We start from the raw sequence: 22,562 nt of genomic DNA, 5'->3' as shown, positions 1-22,562 counted from the left end.
TAATAAGTGGCATCCACAGAAGCTAGTAAAATCATAAACTCCAAAGAGTTTATGAGAGGTGAAATGTCCAGGAAGGAATGGATGGTCTCATTGTGTTCTATCCTGGTCAGTCACCATTTAAAGTACTGCATTCAGTCCTAGCCATCACAGAACTGGAGTTCAGAGACTGGTCAGCAGAACAGTATTTAAGTAAAGGCTTGTAACTAAGTTCATACACACACACACACACACACACACACACACACACACACACACACACACACACACGGGCAGAAAAGGGACCTTAACTAACAATTAAGGAAACTGAGGTTGAAGGAGGTCAAACTGATTTGCCCAAGGTCACATAGCTAATAACTGTCAGTGATGGCATTTGAACCCAGATCCTCTGAGTCCAGAATCAGTGGGTTTTCCACTGCCCCCAAAAGGAATTTCTACCCTAGATAAGAGGCAACTCCACGATCTTGGGCTTAGCTCAGTATTTTCTTGATATAATTATTCCACAAGAGGATCAAGTTAAGGAACTAGAGATGTTTGGCCTAAAGGAAGATTATTGGGAGGGGGGACATGATTCCTGTATTCAAATATTTGAAGGGATTTCACACAAAAGAATTACATTTAGTCTTCTTGATCCTAAAAAGTAGAACTATGCTACAGGAAGGCAGTTATCACTTCAACATTTAAAAAGACAAACACAAAACCCAATCAACTTCTTAACAATTAGAACTATAATTTACTTCCCGGGAACTAGTACAAGCAGAGGATGAAAGAACACTTGTTAAGAAAGTTGTACAAGAGATTCACTCTCCAGGGAGAGTTAGGATGGATGACTTTTGAGGTCCAATTAAATTCTAGGATTCTAAAATTTTTTTACATGAGAAGAATCCTGAAAAACGGGTGGCAAAACACCTACATGAAAAACACTTTGTTTACTAGTGCAGGCAAAAATAAGACAGAATCCCTTGCCCTCAAGTAATTTAAATTACAATAATATTAAAGCATTTGAGGTTGGATGAGATCATCTTTAAGGTCCCCTTGGAATGTAGCCTACAGGATAGAGGACTCTCTCTGACAAATGGTCATTCAATCTTTTTTAAAAACTTCCAATTAAGAAGAACCCACTACTTCCCAAGGAAGCCCTAATTCTCGACTTTTGGATAGCTCTAGTTGTTAAGATTTTGGGCTTATATCCCATTTCAAACAGTCTTGTTTCAACTTTTACTTGTTTCTCGTGGTTTTTCCCTCTGAGAATAAACAAATCAAATATCTCTTCCACAAGACAACCCTTCAATTATTTTAAGGACAATTATCTTATTCCTCAACCCCATCCCCAATCTTCTCTTCTCTAAGGTAACTATTCCCAGTTAAAAGATTGCCATTATGACATGAACTCAAGGTCCTTCAATTCCTGGTTGCCATCCTGAGCCCAACATTCTCTAGCTCAAAAATGCTCTTCTTCAACTATGAGTCAAGAACTCCACACAATGTTGTGGATAACACAAATGTTATCTGACCCAGGGTAGAAGAGAACAAAAGAACTACCATCTTATTCCTGGATACTCTCTCTCTGTAACAGTTTCCTTGGCTGCCATATCATACTGCTGACTCATATTGAGCTCTCAGGCCTTTGAATTCCCAGATCTTTTTCAGAACAACAACTGTTAAAAGCAAGGCCTCCTTCCACATGCCATACTTATAAAAGCTGAAGAAACACAGGCCAATTAGAAAATAAGGGCAACTTAAGCACACCTGCACACCCCAACCCCCTACACACAGACACACACACAAAATCGATGCTGTAGAGAAATTCTAGAATCAACATATTCTTTCATACTTGGTGACTTCAATTTAGAGTGGGCACAAAATACATTTTAAAATGATGTGAAACATGGCTTAGGATTGAGAAACAAAATAGGCCACAGGCTTAAAACTGCTCAGAAGCCTCATGTCTAAATATAATGAATATTTTCCTCAAGAACAGAATCAGAAGATATTAGATGTGTTCATTAAAACTGAACCTTATCTTAACAGATATCAAACAAGTGGTTACAAATCTGAGTCATTTCTAATGGCTGACATTTCTTATACCTTTAAAAATCTGTATTTCTGTGAATCAGCTGTCTTTATGGAGGTTTATAGCAAAATTCAAATCATTATCAAATTAGAAAGGAAAAAAAGGGATAAACATGAGGACCTGACAATGTGTGCCATTAAATAGGTTAGGTTGGAGCTGCTTCAGGTAAGTTGCCAATTCAGAAAAAATGCAACAAAAGCAAAGACAGCTATTATCACTATTACTAGGAGAAGTTAATCTGTTGCAACAGTCACCACAAGGAAGAGGCAGAAAGAGCCCAGAAACTTTTGCAAAACATTTCATCTTCCTGACAAGCAAAGAGATACAGCAGCAAAAAGTAGTATCAACTAGAAAGTAATTTGTAGAAAGCATGAAATAAGATGGAGAAAGACTACACTCAATCATGGTAGTTCTCAAACTTTTTGGTCTCAGAACCACTTCGGTTGTTGTTTAGTCAAGTCTGACACTTTGTGACCTTGTAGACCATCTGTCTATGAAACACCCTTTCTTTTTTCTCTTCCTTTCTGTGCGTGGAGGGGGCAATCAGGGTTAAGTGACTTGCCCCAGGGTCACACAACTAGTATCTGAGGCCAGATTTGAACACAGATTTTCCTGACTACAGCCCCAGCACTGTATCCCCTGAACCACCTAGCTGCCTCCTAGACAAACAGAGGTTCAGTGACTTGCCCAAGGTCACACAGCTAGTGTCTGAGGTGAGATTTCAAATCAAGTCTTCCTGACTCCAGACCCAGTACTCCATCCTCTGAGCCATCCAGCTTCTCCTCTCAGAACCCCTATATACTCTTAAAAATTATTGAGGACTACCCAAAGAGTTTTATATCTATCAATATTTGCCATATTAGACAATAAAACAGCTTAGCATTATTATGAAAACAGCTTTGATTTCACAGAAAAGATTCCAAAGGGGAATCCCAGACCATACCAGCAGAGAACTGCTGCTCTGCCATATCACCTTATAAATAAATGAAAAGCAGTTATAAGGGGGAAAAAAATCTTTAGAGAAGTTGGTGTGAGAAATAGCTGTGCCAGACCATCCTGACAGCAACTGTAAATGAAACTAAAAGAACAAGTGAACATAAATGGAATAGATCTTCTAGCGCTTCAGGCACCCGTGAGATATACTTGGGATAACTACAATAATGAAAGAAACAGAAGTCATCAATAAAAACATATTTAAATTAAAAAAAAAAGTAAACAGCAGCTAGGTATCCATGACCCCAGGAGCTGAATGGGATCTCACTTCAGCCTCCAGTCCAGTCTAAGCCCTCAACAGGGTAACATTTGCAGGAATTCAGGATCAAAGAGGGGCCTGCAATTCTGTTACTCTGAAGCTGCAGAGCTTTCCAGGTGGCTGACATCTGAGTCCAGCAGCTGTCTCCTGGAATTTCCAAGCAGAGCCAAGTTTACAAGAGTGTTCATTGCAGAGACCCAAACTCAGGTCAAAAATTTATAGAGTTCAGATCAAGAAGGTAGTGATCAGACTTTGCTCTGGATTAAAACACTTTGGGATTAAAACACTGAAAGTTTGTAGTTCTCCAGCCTGAGCTAATCCTGAGATCTAGAATAACACAATACTCCAGAGGTCTCATGAAAGGAGCAGAAGGACTCAGTTCCCCCAGAAGTATGCAAAGCACAGTATTATTATTTTAGGACACAGTTTGAGCAATCAAACAGTTCTTCCATAAATATTATTATTATTAATGTGGTGACAGGCACAATCAAGATATAAATCTAAAATAAAAAAATTAGTCCAAAACATCCAAAAAAATGAAAACCCATAGCTTAGGTACAAATTTAACTAGAATTCCTAATGAGATGAAGGGAAAAATTAAATAAAAAGAGCTTTGAAATGATTTTTAAAATCAATTGAGAGCAAGAGAGAAAAAAACGGAAAAAGAAATTAGAGCTATTTAAGAAAGATCTGGTAAGATAATTAACAACATATAACAAGAGGTATAAAACCTGACCTAAGAATCAAACTCCTTGAAAATCAAAATGGACCAAATAGAAGCTAATGACTCCATGAAACAAGAAATATTAAAACAAAGTCTAAAGATGAAAAAATAGAAGAAAACATGAGGTATGGCACTGTATATCAGGCACTCTACTAAGCACTTAACAAATATGATGTCATTTGATCCTTACAACAACCCTGACAGATAGGTGCTATTATTATCCTCATTTTAAAGTTGAAAAAAAAGGAGGCAAATAGAGGTGAAGTAACTTCCCTAGGATCACACAGATACTGTATCACCTAGCTGCCAAGAAAAAATAACTGACTTCCTTAGGAAAAAAAGATCAAGGAAAGGTAATTTTAGAATCACTAGATTACCTGAAAGCCATGACCAAAAAAGGGGGGCCTCTACATCATATTTCAAGAAATCATAAAACTATTTGGATCTCTTCAAAGCAGAGGGCAAAAAGAAAATATCATTTTGATAAAAAGAGCAGAGTCAAGCATAAACTCTGAAATACAAACACAAGTTAATAAAGAGAAACAAAGAAAGGTAACATGAGTAAGTAATCATAAGGGACTAAATAAGGAACAACTGTTTATAATCAAATATAGGAAGATGATACATATATCCCCTCTCTAATTCATCATCATCAGAGGCCATAGAAGGAGTCTAATTAAACAAAGAGTGGTTTCATAATGTTTTGATGATCTTAAAGGAAAGGGAAGAGGAATACACTGTAGTGGTGGGGGGGGAGCGCTGAATGAGAAGAAAGATGAGAAAAATTATTTCAAGTAAATGTAGTGCTCAAGAAGATTACAAAAATGGGAGTGGGGTGGGGAACAGGTGACACTTGAATCTTATTCTCATCTTAACTGGTCAAAGAAGGGAACAATATAAATACACATACAGCTGGGTACAGAAAAATATTTCACTCAACAGATAAAGAGGAGAGAAAGGAAGAAAAAGAGGGAGGGTAGATTAAGGGAGAGATTAGTCTTAAGCAAAATAAACTAAGGAGGATGGATTTCAAAGAAGAGTTTAAAAGAAAAGGATAAGAAGCTATTATTGGATAACAGATTGGGGAGGGGGGAGAAAAAGGGGAAGGGAGAAGCAGATTACACCATATCTAGAGCACTGGTGCTGGGCTCATTGCTCTCTCATCACCTACAACTTCATTATAAAGAAGGAGTGGGAAACAGAGAAGGAAAAGTATAAGAGAATAGGATATAGGGAAATAGGCAATTAGCAACCATAACCATGAATGTGAATGGGATAAACTCACTCACAAAATGGAAGAGGATAGCAGAATGGATCTGAAGCCAGAATCCAACAATATGTTGTTTATAAGAAACAGGGGAAAAAAAGTTTAAAAAAGAAAAAGGCTGGTGTAAATTCCATTATGCTTCAGTGGAAGTAAAAAAAAAAACAACGCAGGGGTAATAATCATGATGTTTGACAAAACAACACCACAAATAGGCTTAATTAAAAGAAAAAAAGGAAAATTACATTTTGCTAAGAGGTACCATTGACAATGACTCTATTAATATTAAAAATATATGCACCAACTAGTATAATATCTAAATATTTAAAGGAACAGTTAAAAGAGTTACAAGGAGAAATAGGCAATAAAAGTACAGTAATGGAGGGCCACAATTTACCCCTCTCAGACCTAGATTAATCTAACCAAAAAAACAAAAACCCCTAAAAACAAAAAATGAATGAAGAAAAGAAGTGAAGTACCTAAACAGAATTTTAGGAAAGTTGGACCTGACAAACCTTTGAAGATTACTGAATAGAAACACAGTATACAAATTTCTAAGCTATACATGAGAACTTCATTAAAACTGACTATTTTACTAGGGCATAAAACTTCATGAATAAAAGCAGAAAAGTACAAATAACAAAAATGCATTATTTTACAGACCATAATGTATATTAAACAAAAAAAAACACTGAAAAAATTATTATAAATGAATTAAAGATGAAATACCTTAATCTTAGAGAATGGGTGACTCAAACAGCAAATTATAAGAACTACCAATTTCCTCAAAGATAATGACAAAAATGAAACAATATATCAAAATTTGGAGGCAGGGAGGCAGCCAAAGAAGTCCATAGAGGAAAATTTCTATTTCTAAACACTTTTACCAATAAAAGAGAAAGCATAGATTAATGAATTATGCAACTAAAAAACCTAGAAAAAAAATTAAACCCCTTCCAAAAAAATACCATAATAGAAATTCTAAAAATCAAAGTGATTAACAAAATTGAAAGCAAAGAAAAAAATTTATTTTAAAAAATCATCAAATTAATAAATAAAACCACTAAGATAATGTGATTATAAAAAGAAAATGAAATTATAAGTATCCAAATTTAAAAAATGAATTCACAACAAATAAAGAAATAAAGAAGCTATTAGCAACTATTTCACCCAACTATATACAAATAAAACTCTAAATGAAAGGGATAAATATTTACAAAAATATGAAATGCCCAGATTAACAGAATAAGAAATGAGAATTAAAAAAAACTTTTAAAATAAGTTAAACAAGCCATATGTTATTTCTCATAGAAAAAAAACCCAGGACTAGATGTATTTACAAGTAAATTCTATCAACAATTAAAGAAAAATTACTTCTATACAATTCTACATAAACTGCTTGAAAAAAAATAGGAAAAGAAGAGGTCTTACCAAGTTCCTTGACTACAAATGTAGTCTTGATGCCTAAACTAGGAATAGTCAAACTAGAGAGAGAAAACCATAGACCAATATCTGTAATTAATATTAATGCAATTAAAAAGAGACTACCAAAACATATCAAAAACATTATGCACTATGACCAGGTTGGATCTACAACAGGAACATAAGGCTGGTTCATTATTGTGAAAGCTGTAAAAATAAATGAACATATTAACAATAAGAATAAAAAACACGATTATATCAACAGATCAAGAAAGCTTTTGACAAGATGTTACACCCATTCCTATTTTTTAAAAAAACACACTAAAAAATACAGCAATGTGGGTTACTAGCTGTGTGACCTGGGCAATTCACTCAACTTCGATCAGCCTCAGTTTCCTCAACTATAAAATGAGGATAATAACAGCACCTATCTCTCAGAGGTGTTGTGAAGAACAAAGCAGATATTTTTAAAACCTTTAGCACAAGTTCTAGCACATGATGGGTGCTATATACATGTTTGTTTACTTAATTTCCATTATATGACACAGTATCTACATAAAAATATATAAATAGTATCTATCTAAAACAAAGAGCCAGTATTATCTATAATGACAATGGAGGGTTTTCCAATAAGATCAAGAGTCTTACGGATATCAAGGTTATCTGTTATCATCATAACTATTCAATGGAGTGCTAAAAATGCTAGCTATAACAGACAAAAAAAGAAACAGAGTGACTAAGCATAGGCAAAGAGGAAATAAAATTAACACTGTTTTGTGGTGGCATGTTTTGTTTTGTTTTTTACTTAAAGGATCCTACAAAACCAACTTTAAAAAACTGCCTAAACAATTAACAACTTTAACAAAGTAGCAGGATATGAAATTAACTCACATAAATAATAAGCATTTATTAAAATATTACAAACAAAGTGCAGCAGAAATTCCATAGAAAAATAACTATAGGAGCAGGCAGATGTCGCAGAGGATAGAGCATCAGCTCTGGAGTCAGGAGTACCTGAGTTCAAATTGGGCATCAGACATTTGACACTTACTAGCTGTGTGACCCTGGGCAAGTCACTTAACCCTGACTGCCTAGTGAAAGGAAGGAAGGAAGGAAGAAGGAAGGAAGGAAGAAGGAAGGAAGGAAAGAACTATGGAAAATATAAACTATTTGGGAATCTACTTGCCAAGACAAACACAGGAATCATATAAACACAAGTTCAAAACACTCTTTTATACAAATCAAGACAAACTTAAGTTATTGGAAAAACATTAATTGCCCATGGGCAAGCCAAGTCTATTTAATAAAATAACTCCCTAAATTAATTTACTTATTCCATGCTATACCAAACTAGATTATCTTATACAGTTAGACAAAATAACAAAGGTCAAGAATCTCAAGAGAATTAATGAAAAAAAGAGGGAAGGAAGGAGATCTAACAGTACCAAATCTCAAACCATACTACAAAGGTGTAATCATCAAAAAAATTTAGTATGGGTTAAGAAATACAAATAGTAATAATCTAGAACAGGGTAGGTACTGTAATATAAAGAATCAAATGAGTACACTAGCTTAGCATTTGATTAACCCAAAGATTTCAGCTATTAGGGAAAGAACTCACTATAGTCAGCTTTGCTGACTTGTTTTGAAAACCTGAATTTGTTCCAACTTGATTGATATAATTAGGGAACAATCTGAGCATAATGCAAATTTCACTTTGCTTATTATGGTAGATTTCATTTTGAGAGACATAAAAAATGCAGAAAATTGCATTAACTTCACAATAATTCACAGGCTACAATCTTTCAACATCCACTATACCACAAATGCACTTCAGTTCTTTTCAGAGGTATCTTTTGGTGAACTGTGAGAGAGCTGAGCTGATCTTCACACCTTCCTTCTCCACCTCCCACCATGATCCCAGCCCCTAATGCTAACCCCAGCCCCCTTAGGTACCAGAGAAGTGGGCCGACTACCAATATGTACTAGTATATATATATTTCTTCACATGACTATTTCCCATGTATAAAATTGTATCATCATTTTTATTAAGTCCTTATCTTTTGTGTGTGTCACCAATGAAGTTTTTGAGTGTTGTCCCAACTGTTTTCCATATAAGCCCTAAGGTTTATATTTCTTGATTTTGCATAGCATATAATATCCCATTACAGTAGAACTGACAGTATTTGATGAAAATCTTTGGGAAAGCTGGAAAAAAGTTTGGCAAATAAGCTCCAAATGGGTGGAGTAATAGACATAAAGGCGATATCACAAATTACCGAAGGAAGAAATTATCTGTCAGCTTCACGGATAGGGGAAGAACTCATGACCAAATGAAATAGAGAGAATCACAATAAATAAAATAGAAAATTCTGATGACATAAAATTTATGTTTTTACACAAAATCAATGTAGCTAAAATTAGAAAAGCTGATAAGTGGGGAAAAAATCTTTGTAGCAAGTTTCTCTGATAAAGATACTATTTCTAAGATACATAGGGACCTGAGTCAAATTTATAAGAATAACAGTCATTCTCCAACTGATAACATGGTCAAAGAAAATGAAAAGGAAGTTTTCAGAGAAGGAAATTCAAGCTATTAATATTTTTGTAAAAATGTTCTAAATCACTAATAAAGAAATGTAAATAAATCAACTCTGAGGTTCTACCTTACACCCATCAGATTGGCAAAGCAAAAAAAGAAAAAGGCAAGTGCTAGAGGAGCTAATGGGAAAACAGGTACATTAATCCACTGTTGGTAGATCTGTGAACTAATCCAGCAAATTAGGAAAGCAATCTGAAACTATACCCTAAAAACTATTAAACAATGACCCTTTGACCCAGTGATACCAATAGTAAGTTTATACTCCAAAGAAATAAAGGACCCATATATGCAAAAATATTACAGCAATTTTTTTTTTGTGGTGGCAAAGAACAGGGAATGGCTGAATGAGTTATGGTACATGAATATGATAGAATACTATTGTTCTATAAGATGTAGGGGAAGGGAATAAGTATTTATATAGCACCTACTGTGTGCCAGGCACTATGCTAAGTGCTTTGCAAATACTATCTCATGTGAAATGATGAAAGGTATGATTCAGAGAAACCTGGGAAGACTTATAGAAATAGATGCAGAGTAAAGTGAGCAGAACCAGGAGAATAATTTGCACAAAAATAATTTTGTAAAAATATATTACTTTGAAAGTTAAGAACTCTGATCAACACAATGACCAACAACAATTCCATAGATTCATGATGAAGCATGTTACTTATCTCGATAAAGATGTGATGGACTCAGAATGGCAGATTGCGCTATATTTTTTTGGACATGGTGGATACAGAAATTTGTTTTGCTTGACTATATGGGTTTTATTTTTCTTGTTTTCTAATATGTGCAGGTGGATGGAGAGAGAAAAGGCCGGTTATTCATTTCAAAAATAAAATTTTAAAAATAAAAACTTGGGTCTTTGTTTCAGAGAGAAGCTTGAACTTTGCAATTTGCCAAAGCCAATTTAGCTTGGCTAAATTAAATCTCTCCTCCCTCCCCCACTCCTGAATGTCCCCTACACATCTACTTTTTTTATGTCTTTCGTTTTCTCCATCAAATTTTTCTATATATAGCCTCCCCAAATTGACCAGCTTTCTTGTAACAAAGATTAAAAAAAGGAAAAAAATAATTCAGCAAAACTGCATATGTATGTGCAACATTCTACACCCATAGAACTCCTTTCTCCCCATCTCTGCAAAGAAGGAATAGAGAATCAACCAACAAGTATTTATTAAGCACCTAATATAAGCCAGGCTCTTAGGATACAAATATAAGGAAACAATTAGGTGCTTAGGATGCAGATATAATCAAACAATCCCCACTGGCAAAGAGCTTACATTCTAACAGGAGAGACAAGCCCTGTGTGAACACCCAACCACACAGAAAGAAAAGGGTGAAGGAGGTGGCTAAATTGGCTTTGGGAAATTGCAAAGAACAATGAACTCAAGCTTCTCCCTAAAACAAAGACCCACATTTTAATTTTACTTTTTGTTATTTGTCGTTTGGGGGGAGGGTAGGGGAAGGCAATGGGGTTAAGTGACTTGCCAGGATCACATTGCTAGTAAGTATCTGAGGCCACATTTGAACTTAGGTCCTCCTCACTCCAGGACCAGTGCTCTACCCACTGTGCCACCTAGCCACCTTCTTTTCCTCCATACTTCACATATTGAGAAATTGAGAAATTAAGAAAAATAAAACCCCTATTACAAACATATATAGTCAAAACAAATTCCTGCATTGGCGATGTTCAAAACTATGCCTCAATCTACAACTGAGTCCATCACATCTCTATCAAGAGGTGGCTAGCACTGTTTCATCAAGAGTGCTCTGGGGGCAGCTAGGTGGTGCAATGGATAGATCTCTGGCCTTGGAGTCAGGAGGACCTGAATTCAAACCTGGCCTCACATACTTGACACTTACTAGCTGTGTGACCCTGGGCAAGTCATTTAACCCCAACTGCCTCACCAAAAATTAAAAAAAGAAGGGAGGAAAAGAGTGCTCTGGAATTGTGGTTGGTCATTGTGTTGATGAGAGAGAGAATACATGTACACAAAGTAGAGATTTTTGTACACACACATTAGCATGTGCATATACACATACATCAAATAAAGAAATACAGAACCATGAAAATACAAAGGAGAATATAGGAGGACGGACATTTGCAGTTGAAGGAGTCAAGAACTTAGAAGATGATATACAAAGTAATTCTTGAGCTGTATCTTGAAAGAACACAGGGATTCTGTGAGGAAGGAGTACATTCCAAGTACGGGGAACAGTCAACACAAAGGCACAGAAAAAGCACATGGAAGGTTATATATAAGGAACAGAAAGAAAGGCAGTTTGGCTAGATCACAGAGCTGGACATAAGGTGGGGGTGTAATATAAAATGAGGTTAGAAAGTAATATTTTTTTCAACTATTCCCTTGGCCTAAGCTTGGCCATTATGATTTACAGGGTTTAATTTCATTTTATTGTTTTGTTTATAGTTTCTCATGGTGCATATTGTTTTCCTAGTGCTATTCATTTTACTCAACATCAGTTCATAAAAGTCTTTCCAAATTTCTCTCAATTATTCATATTCATAATTTCTTAAGGTACAGTATTCTTACAGTGTAACCTGCTTAACTAGTATAGTTTACTTAACTGTTCCTAAAATTCATTAATACATACTTTGTTCCCAGTTCTTTGCTATGATAAAAAAAAAGTCTAGCTGCTGGATAATTTAACCAATTTGTGAGAATTGCCTAAAGCACTGAGAGGATAAGTGAGTTACCCAAGGTCACAGAATAACTAAGTGTAAGACTCCAAGGCTGGTCCTAATCAAAGAGCTGATGATCTATAAGTACACAAAAAATACTAGGCACACTCTGCTATTTAAAGAAATATTGTGACTTAAAAGAAGTTCAAAATAATCTTTTTGTGAAGTTAAAATTCCCTTTTAAAGAGGATAATCACCCCAGTACCTCTAATAAAGTCCTTCTTCAATGTCTCATTGTGATGTGGATCATTCAACTTTTCTAAGGCTATGTCAGTAGAGTAAAAACTCTGGCAAATCCTAAAAAGCTATTAAAGTTTTGAACATGGCCTGACAACTTTGTTATCTGAGGACTTGTAATTAGCTAAGAACCTGAGTGCAAAGTGATACATTCTGACCTCAGCAAAACTCTCAAAGAAGGACCAGCTAGCTACCTACCAATTTACTGAGGGACTGCAACCTACCTCAAATGGCAGAGTATGCCCACCAATAAAACCATGGGTCCAATCCTTTCAATACTTATTATACTATAATTTACACATTTTATAAGTTCATTCTTTTCTAACAAAAACGGCTTACATTTAGATACTGCTTCAAGATTTACTGAGGTCTCTTCCTCATTTTAACATTTGTTCTACCCCAAACCTCTGATCTCAAAGTCTTCTACTGACTTCAGAAGACCAAGGAAAATCCCACCACCAGATGGAAGCAGGGAGCAACAATCAGACAGACAGGACCCAGTAAAACTGAGCAGTCCACCTGACTCTCAGTTGTGAGAGAATAGCCAGGTCCTACACATACCCAATTAATAGGGATTATATAGATGCAGGGAGGAAAAAATTAAAATAAAAAAACCCCCCAAACTTTGCTTGCTTTGACAGATGTAAACTTCCCCAACATGTTTAATTTTATTTAAGTCCTAAAACTTTTATTTATACTCAAATTCAAAACTTTTATGTCACAAGTTTTTAGATAAAACATGTATATAGCTTTTTTGAAAAGCATTTTTGGGAAAAATGCATAAGAAAAAGTAAAATCTTTAATCTTATATAAAATAATAAAAATTCAAATTTTCTTATCAAGGTCAGGTCATTCAAGTTTAAGTTCTATATCACAAAATACCCCAAACCAATGGGGAAGTTTTAAAAGTAAAAACAAGTAGCTTCCCATTGTTTCTCATTTTATCGTATACCTAACATTCTAGACCTTTAACAAATAATAGATTTGAAAACAATCATCTTTCATTTATGTCTGATCTTAAACTCATCTTCACTAATGTTTCTCCAATATAAATAATGTTAACTCTTGGTTTTAGAAAGATACTATTTATCACATTAAGAAAAAATCCATTTATTCCTATGCTTTTTTCACATTTAATAATGAAATGCTGTATTTTGGTAAAGGCTTTTCTACCAACTATTGCAATGATCAAAAGATAACACTTGTTTTTGTTATTAATGCGGATCATTTTGTTTACAGGAGTCCTACTGTTAAACTATGGTATAATAAATACTTGCTAGTCACAATAAATAGTCTTTAGAATACACTGCTGGAGTGTCTTTGCTAATATTTTATTTGGTATTTTTGAATCAATATTCATCAGAAATATTTAGCTATAGCAGGAATTCTTAACTTTTTTTAGCGTCATAGTCCCCTTTGACAGTCTCAAGAAGCCTACAGAACCTTCTCTGAATAATAAAATTACCTGGAGGGGGCAATCCAGGTAATATTAATACATTTTATTTCAGGCATCAACAACACACCATTTAAATACATAACATAAAATGCATAGGAATACAAAGGAAACCAATTATATTGACATAGTTATAAAAAATAATTGTAAGACCACAGGTTAAGAATATATGGAATATAGTTTTTTTTGTTTTATCTCTCCCTGAACAATGGATGACTTAGTAAGTGATCAAGAAGCAAATAAAGTAGCTTTGATAAATCCAAAATACTGCTACATTACTGCAACTACAAGTCTATTCAATAAGGTGTTGAGACTTGGGAGTCAGGAAGGCTGGGGTTCAAATCCCAACTCCAACATGATAGAGGTATTACCTCTGATACTTACCCTCACTGGGCTGTTATAAAGCTTCAATGAGATTGATAACAAATATAAAGTACTCTGCAAACTTTAGAGTGTTTTTACAATGTCAGTTATTGTTATCAGTGGCTGAGCACACAAACTTAAAATTAGATTCACTCATACCTCAGAGAAACTTTCAGAAGTGTCATCTCTATGCCATAATGGTTCACATAGAAAAGTCACCTCTGGCAATTTCCTCCAAGCACTAGGTAGCTAATTCTTTGGCTTAAGTGTTTTATCATCCCCTCTAGGACTCTTGAAGTTTTAAAAGGGATATCAGAAGAGAGCAATCCAAGTAATATGTTAGCATAGTAATTTCAGGCATCAGCAACCTCCCCGAATAATGAAGAGCTCGAGTGTTCTGGGTTGGTTTTTGTTTTGGGGGTGAGGGAGTGGGTGCTGGGGTTCCTTCCTGGAAAACCTTAAATCATAACCTCTTTTGGACAGGACCCTATTTCATTAGTGGATACCAATGAGGAAATGCTCTCTACCAATGTAGCAGGATATCTGCTTTGCAATTTGAAGTCTTAAGAGAGTTTAGTTCAAATCTGGACTCACGACACTTGACACTTACTAGCTGTATGACCCTGGGCAAGTCACCTAACCCTGACTGCCTAACCCAAAAAAAGAGAGTTTACAGGGGGAGCAGCCCCATTAAATGAGTCACTCAGAGTCACAGGGCCAATGTGTCAGAGGTGGCATTCTAATCTAGATCTTCTGTCATTCTAAGAAAAGGGGGTGGGGGTAGATGGACTCTACTGCTATGCCCAGCAATATCTACTAATAAACTAAAAAAGGCACCACACAACCAGAACTATATTTCAAACTCACTGAAAATTTACTTTACTTGAACATGTATCTGAAAGAAAACTAAAGCAGGCTCACAAGCAGTGACTAAAAAAAACTGTTTGAATCTGAACTAAGATTTAAAGAATCCTACATATGATCCAAAAAGTGAGGAACAAGGGTCCTGAGAAGAAACATGTGCCTGTTAGTCCTTATTCCCATCTCCTTATAATTCAGCATGATTTTAGTAGGAAATCGTCTCTTCTGAATGGTACCCTAAAGCAAAAAAAGAAAAAAAACTGGACAACCACAGATGAAGAAATGGCTATTCAAACTGTAGTATGTAAGGGGCCGCTAGGTGGCGTTGTGGATAGAACACCAGACAGTATCAGCTCTGGAGTCAGGAGGAACTGAGTCCAAATTCCGCTTCACACACTTGACACTTAATGGCTATGTAACCCTGGGCAAGTCACTTAAACACAACTGCCTCACCAAAAAAAAAAAATCCTGTGGTATATAAATGGAAAGGATTATTATTACACCCAAGAAACAACAGATGTAAGTAATTTGGGGAAGCCTAGGAAGATTTATATACACAGATGTGGTGTGAAATAAACAGAACCAGAATAAACAGTACAACAACTATAATAATTAAGATGAAAAGAACACTCTAATCACTGAGAATATGGCATCCTTTTAATGGTCAATTTTGATCTCAGATGATGAAACTTTCCTCCCTTCAACAGGGAGCTCTAGAACATCCCACGAACTGTAAAATATGGATGATGTCTATACCTGCTTAACCCCCTTTCTTTGAGAGACAACATATGCTGAAATGACTAACATATAAACAGAAGACATCACTAAAAGAGATGGAGGGAGGAGGAAAGGGAGAGCAACTCAAAACTCAAAACTGAATTTTTAGGTTCCTCTATAGGAAGTGTATAAGCAAATCTGAAGACTCACCAAAAAATTTTGTGAAAGAAAAACAGAATGTAAATTTGATGGTTTATTATACAATTCATTGTAACTTTCAACTTTCCAACTCATTAAATAACTAAGCCAAAAAGTCAGCATTCCCAAAGTTGTATTTGCTGAATGAGATAATACTAAATAAGAATAATATAAGTTTAAGACTTGTTACCTGGTAATGCTGAACTTATGAATCAATAGCATTACATTAAAATTTCCTGTACAGACTAAAATTTCTACCCTAAGTAAAATTTCATTTCTGATTCTACCAGGAACAATTCTGACATGAAATTAAACTCAACAAGAAAAACTATTTCCTACTTCAATGCAAATATTCTTCAAACCCCCTAACTCTTGTAATAATTTTTTAAACTGGTAAGAGAATTTAAATATTTATCTAATAATCAAGTATATTCTTCTTTCATTTATTTCATAAAGCTCAAATTCGTTTAAAATTAATCATCTGAAAAAAGTAACACGTTGGGGCAGCTAGGTGGTACAGTGGATAGAGCACCGGCCCTGAAGTCAGGAGGACCTGAGTTCAAATCCAGCCTCAGACCAAACACTTGACACTAGCTATGTGACCCTGGGCAAGTCACTTAACCCTAATTGCCTAGGGAAAAAAAGTAACATGTTACCCAATACAGTTTAAATGTCATTTATTTATCTGAGGAAGTATTCCACACAAAGGAATTTTCCAGATTATGGGGGATGAGCCAGAAGACTTAGGTTCAAATCCTACTGTGCCAATTACCCGTGTGACCTTTGGCAGGTCACTTAACTTCCCTAGGCCTCAATTTCTTAATATGTAAAATGAGGGGGCTGGACTAGATGACATTCAGAGCCGTTTCTAAGTCAACGAACTGAAAATCCCTCCTCATGCACCACGAAAAAATTTAAAACATCCTGGCCATTTTATATTAAAATCTTTCAAAAATATTGCACGCTTTCTTATCTTAGAGCATAGTGCCCCTAACAATCTTTTCTTGTTGACTCTAGGTCACCATTATGACCATCTATTACTGTGCTTTAACAGAATGAGAAAGTACTCTTATTTAAGTTTCCCTTGTCTCTCCCACTAAGAGCTTTTATAATAAAAGAACTCTCTACTGGCTACCTCTAGGGTGGTAGTGGTGAAGCTTTTACTCAGCCATTGCTTCAAAAAGCTGAAATTGACAAATAAGTAATGGATTTGTGAAGTACTTTAATGTTGACACTGTTGCAACATTTCCAAGTTGATATCTAACAATGACATCATTAACATGATTAAAATGATAAAATAGCTGCTAATGAATAGGATAACATTTCAAATTTTGTGCAATAGAAACATGTCAATTTTAAAAATTAATGTTTGCTCAAAGAAGTGAGGTTTATAAATACTTCAAAAGTGCAACCAAATTTAAATAGAAATTATGTCTACAACTTATTAATACTACAGATAAGCAGAAAAATAACTTTTTAGCAACCATCTTTTCATTCTCTGGAGCTCTGAACAGGTGCAGAGAATCACTTATTCCCTTTTTGCATTATCAGCCCTTGTAATGACTTTAAAAATATATCTGTTGCACTTGGACATATAATATATAACCTATCGATATCACCAGCATATACTTTCTCATAATATGAAGTGTTAGCAGTGACAAGGACCCATCCTCCTGTCCCTTCTAATCCCACTTCTCTCCTACAAAAGACAGCAAAAAATGTTAGTACGCAGTAACTCAGTAAACACTGAGCAAAGAACTAACTAGAAAAAGTAGTTATTTTAGTTAGGTGAGTTTATAATCTAAATTTACAGAAGTCCCAATCTGCTCACTTCAGGTTTAGAAAGATGAAAAAAGTTTTTGAGATTAGTAGACCTATCTTAATCAAGTTTACTATTTGCTTCTTGTTTGCCACCAGTCATGCTTTTGAAATTCCATTATACATTTAAAACGCATACCAGGAAATGAGTTAAGAAAGTAGTGGGACTTAAAATTGGTCTCTCTGGATTAATTAGAACATCAAGTAAAAACCTCTGAGATCACCTTTACTTTCTTTAATCCCTTTGGGATTTCCCTTCTCATACCTTTTCTTTATAAGGAACACAAATGATTTTACCCTCTTATTTTATAAGTAATGATTATTTTCTTGATTATATCTTGAAATGAAAATCAGTTTTGAAAGTCAACACGTACCTGCTGGTTTGTGAAAGAAAAATATTATTTTAGAAGAAGTAGAGAAAAGTAACAGACTTCTAATTGCTATATATTTTAGTGGCATTTTAAATTCAACACTTTGCAACTGGGGAATGCTTTAAGCAAGTCAACAAAAACAAGTCATTGATTTTTCAGCAGCTATTTCTGAATAAGAATAGCCAATATGCATATAACACTTTAAGCTTTTTCATATATTAACTCCCTCCCAATAATAACCTTGTGAAGTATAAACCATCATCATTCCGATTTTACAGATGTGAAAACAGACTGAGCAGTGATAGTTTATCAAGTAGACTCCAGTACTACACCACAACTAACTCTTTAATGAAATAGTTTATGAAAAGTGACATTTATTGTTACAGTAACTTCCACTCAATCCTCATTAGCACAGTACCACCCTATGGTGAACAGGATTAGGAGCTGGATCTTAAGTACTTCCTCTGTGCTGGTATTTAAACGAAACAATTCATTCACTTATTAATTCAAGAAATTTTTACTGACCATCTGAGATGAGCAAAGAGTTTAATCCCTCCCCTCAAGGAGCTTACAATGGATGTGGAGAGTAAAGACACAGATACACTTTTTTTTTAATGGGGGAGGAAAGGGGGAGGGGGAAGGGAGAGGGGGAGAGAGAAAGAGAGAAGGGAGGGGAGGAGGAGGAGAAAAAGGAGGAGAGCTTGAGAGGAGGATGAGGAGGGGGAGGAGGAGGAGGAGAACACAGGCGTGATCACAAAAAATAAATAAATAACCAAAGTAGCTCTGTCGAAGCGAACATCTGACCACTGGTAACTAATTTTTGACAACCGGCACTGGGGCATTCATTCAACACAACTCTGTTCTGTTTGAAGTCTCATCAGCTGCTCCTATATATATGCGTATGTATGCGTATATTTTTTTTAATCTATCTCTAAGCTTCATATTTTTTCTTTGTAATCTAGGAGTTGAAGAGGTAAAGGGAGCTGAGAGAAAATGAGGAAGCTTTGTCCAGGGTTGATTTTTTTGTTTTGTTTTGTTTTTTAAGGTAAAAAAAGAAACAGTGTAAAGTGACACAGTACAAGGGCCCATTCCACTTAAAAGAGAAGATTAATTTCAGAAGAATTTCGGGTGTGGAAGGAAAACCTAGGCGGAGGGGTATACCAGGGGAAGGGTCGAGAGATAAGATACAGGTGCTATTCAAGGCTGTTACACAAGGGGCAGAAACTTCGGGGGGGGGTGGAAAGAAGAGCAGAGGGTCAACACCGTGGGACTTTATTTAGTAGGCTGAAAATAGTGGAGAAGAGGAAGGAACTGGGGTATGTATTTTCGGGGGAACCAGGGTGTGGGGGGGCAGGCGTGTATGTATGTGTATGTTGATATAGGAGAAGGCAGGGGTGTGTGTGTGTGTGTGTGTGTGTGTGTGTGTGTGTGTGTGTGGTTGGGGTGAATTGGGGTTTGGGGGAAATAGGGTGTGTATATGGTTGGGGAGGAGGCAGGAGTGTGTGTTGGGTTGGAAGGCAGGCGTGTGTGTGTAATCGGGAGGAATTGAGAGGCGAGTGTGCGTGTGTGTGTGGTTGGAGGATGCGGGCAAGTGTGTGTAGCTGAGGGTGGGTGTGGGTGGAGGCAGCCCCCCCGGGGCACCCCTGAGGACCGAGGGGGGCAGAACGGCGCGAACAGGCAGGTAATGGGGGTGGGGTGGTCGGAGAAGTGGCTCCCCAAACAATGAAGGGGGCGGAGGCCGGGCCGGCGCACAGGGGAAGGGGCGGCCGGGCGCGCGGCAGCGGCGGTTACCTGCGAGAGCTGCCGGGGGTTGGGGCAGCCGAAGAGCGCCGAGCTGGAGCTGAAGCTGATGGCTCCTCGGCGGCTGAGGACGTGCTGAGGGACCGGCCTGTCCAGAGGCAGCACCGGCAGCTGGTAGCATACTTCCATTGAATACAGCCGCTCTGCTCCCCGGCCCGGCCCCGGCCCCGGCCCCGGACCGCCGCAGCCTCGCAGCCGCCGGGCGGGGGGACCCGGGCAGCGCCGGAGAGGAAGAGGAGGAGGAGGTGAAGGCGGCGGCGGAGGCGCGGACCCCGGCGAAGGCAGCCGCACTCACGCCTCCCCGGGACGGGGGCCGGCCCTCCCGCCCCCTTCCCCTCCCTCCCACCCCAGTTCTACCGCCCCCTTCTTCCCCCGCCAGGGAAGACGCGGCGGTGGCGGTTACTGTTAGCGACGCGCGCCCCGCTACTGTCAGGAGGGAAGGGGGGGAGTGGAGCCGAGAGGGACCGGCAAAGTCCGGGAGGTGCCCGGGGTCCTCTGCTGGCCGGGGAGAAAAAACCGGGGCAAGCAGGACCTTTAAAAAGGGGGGGCGAGCTTAGCACAGGGGGAGCGAAGAGACCGTTGCTGCCGGCGGCGAGACCCAGGGCGCGCGAGGCTCCGCGACAGGCGACTGGCTTTCTCTGCCGCCGTCCTCCTCCTCCTCCTCCTCCTCTTCTTCTCCTCCTCCCCCCTCCTCTCCGGTCTTCCCCCTCCCCCTCCCCCCCGTCCTGACTTCACTCCGCCGCCAGCGCGCGCCCGGCGTAATTCACACTTTGCAGCCCCAGACCCTGCACCAACCACCACCGCCGCTGCCGCTGTGACGTCACGACGCCGCGCCGGCGCGCGCGGTTGGATCGTGCTGCCGTCGCCCCTCTGCGGGAGGCTGACGAACGGGCCGGGGTGGTTAACTAACGTCTCCACCCTCTAACTCAACCCTTTGACCATCCCCTCCAACCACATTCCAAGCAGACGTCCCACTCCCTAGGATCCTTTCCATTCTCCTTTCGCTCACGCACCCGATCTCCAGAGCGCGTGCGCTCTCTTTTCCGACACCCTGGGGATATTCCTCTGGTGACCCCCCCGCCTCGCGCTCTTAGGGGTATAGGGTGCACCGCTCCTTCGGGGCACCGGACTAGCTCCCCGAGTCCTCCTTCCCCTTCCTTCCCTCCAAGCACGGAAATCCCAACTAATGTTGAAACCCTCCCTGGCTTCCAGCCCGGACCATTGGGTCCCGGCTTCCCTCCATTCCACTAGCCCTTTACTCTTTTATTTCCTCTGAGAACCAGTTCGCCGAGTGACGTCAACATGCCGTTATGCTAGTGATGTCATTCTATGCTAGCTGTACTAGCAGGTGCAACCCTTTGAAACAGCTGGTGCTGGAAAAGTGGAGAAGGGAAACTGAGGCACAGGAGAGGGGAAGAAATAGAAAACTGGTGGGAGAAATAAAGAATAAAAAACAGCAATATTGGGGCGGGGGAGTAAAGGAATTAGATGAGAGTAGATAAAGGAAAAAGCGAATCGAAGCTGCGTTGCTTTGGATATTTGACATGTATTTTGTATGTTATTTCACTGTTGCTCATATTTTCCTGAAAGTTCTTAACTCTATTTCCCCCCTAGCCTCAGCTGTGTCATACTAGGCAAGCCTTTCCCCATATTAGCAGGACTGCTGATAGGGCTCTGCTTTAAACCCACCCTCCGCTCCTTTATTTCTGATATGCAGCTGGCTCACTGCCAAGCACCTCTGCACATTCAATAGATTCATAAATGGAGGATGAAAGTAGCTTTTAAACTCACATAACCTAAACAATTCCAGGTTATATTCAAGAATTTTCATAATTTTAAGTCAACAAAGACTGAAGTACCTACTGTGTGCAAAGCATTGTTAACTACTAGGGAGGATACAAAGCTTAAATAAGATGCAATTCTTGCCCTCTTGTAAAGTGGAGAGGGGGAATGGCACCGACTCATGGAACTAGAATATACAATAACATAAAAAACATTAAGGAAAAAAGAATAAAAGTGAAAGAAGTGGCTGATTTGGGCCTTAAAAAATCATAGAATTTTTAATGACAAGATAGTCACTGTATGATCAGGGAACATAAATGTGTGCCATACAGGTAAAACACACATGACAATATCTAAGGTTCAGCTCTGTTAATCTTTTCAGTAAACTTGTCTCCTTTATGTGCAACTCAACAATATACTTGAAAACTTTATGCAAATGACATCTTAAAAGTTCTCTAACTGAAGGATCCTTTGAAGGATCTGTGACTTTATCTGTATGAGTATTCCCTCCACCTGTGTACATTGTCATCCATAGAGAAGGGAAACCTATGTTCATTGCAACCTCTGAGCCCTAGTAAATGGTTTCATGAGTTCTTGTCACCCCAAAATCAATGATTTGGTAAGGAGCCTCTCTGACCTTAGCCAGACTAGTCCCAGGCAGAGACAGTCTGTTCCCTTTCCTTGTAAAACCTGTCAGAGCTTGCACAATGTTGGCATGTTTTTTGAGAACCCAGAGTCACTTCCACTCTACTGTGAGGCATCAGAGTAAGGCTTTTTAGCAGAAAATTACAGGGAACAGATTTTTAAAATAAAAGACATTTAGAGAAATAGAAGTAATTGAAAGAAAAATTTGAGTTGGGCTTAGAAGATTGATAGAAACTTTAGGAACAGTAGCAGCCCCTTAACTAGTAGTTCTAGGTGAA

General features: G+C 38.0%; 1 protein-coding gene and 1 long non-coding RNA gene across 3 annotated transcripts in view; one reads left to right on the top strand and one right to left on the bottom strand.

The window, feature by feature from the left end:
* PDE7A (phosphodiesterase 7A) overlaps positions 1-20,181 on the bottom strand; it is a 129,731-nt gene extending 109,550 nt beyond the window's left edge. For both annotated transcript variants that reach the window (XM_021002083.2, XM_021002085.2), the window contains exon 1: positions 19,849-20,181. In XM_021002083.2, the coding sequence (XP_020857742.1) occupies positions 19,849-19,986 (138 nt within the window). In that variant the 5' untranslated portion in view covers positions 19,987-20,181. The remainder of the gene's footprint in view (positions 1-19,848) is intronic.
* LOC144456969 (uncharacterized) overlaps positions 18,775-22,562 on the top strand; it is a 68,218-nt gene continuing 64,430 nt past the window's right edge. The window contains exon 1 of the long non-coding RNA XR_013486216.1: positions 18,775-18,956. This is a non-coding gene — a long non-coding RNA (uncharacterized LOC144456969). The remainder of the gene's footprint in view (positions 18,957-22,562) is intronic.

Source organism: Phascolarctos cinereus, unplaced genomic scaffold (genome assembly GCF_003287225.1).
Source record: "Phascolarctos cinereus isolate Bilbo 61053 unplaced genomic scaffold, phaCin_HiC Scaffold_4;HRSCAF=312, whole genome shotgun sequence".
Lineage (NCBI taxonomy): Eukaryota > Metazoa > Chordata > Mammalia > Diprotodontia > Phascolarctidae > Phascolarctos > Phascolarctos cinereus.
The sequence above is the reverse complement of the archived record's forward strand: the minus strand, read 5'-3'. Positions and strand labels throughout refer to the sequence as shown.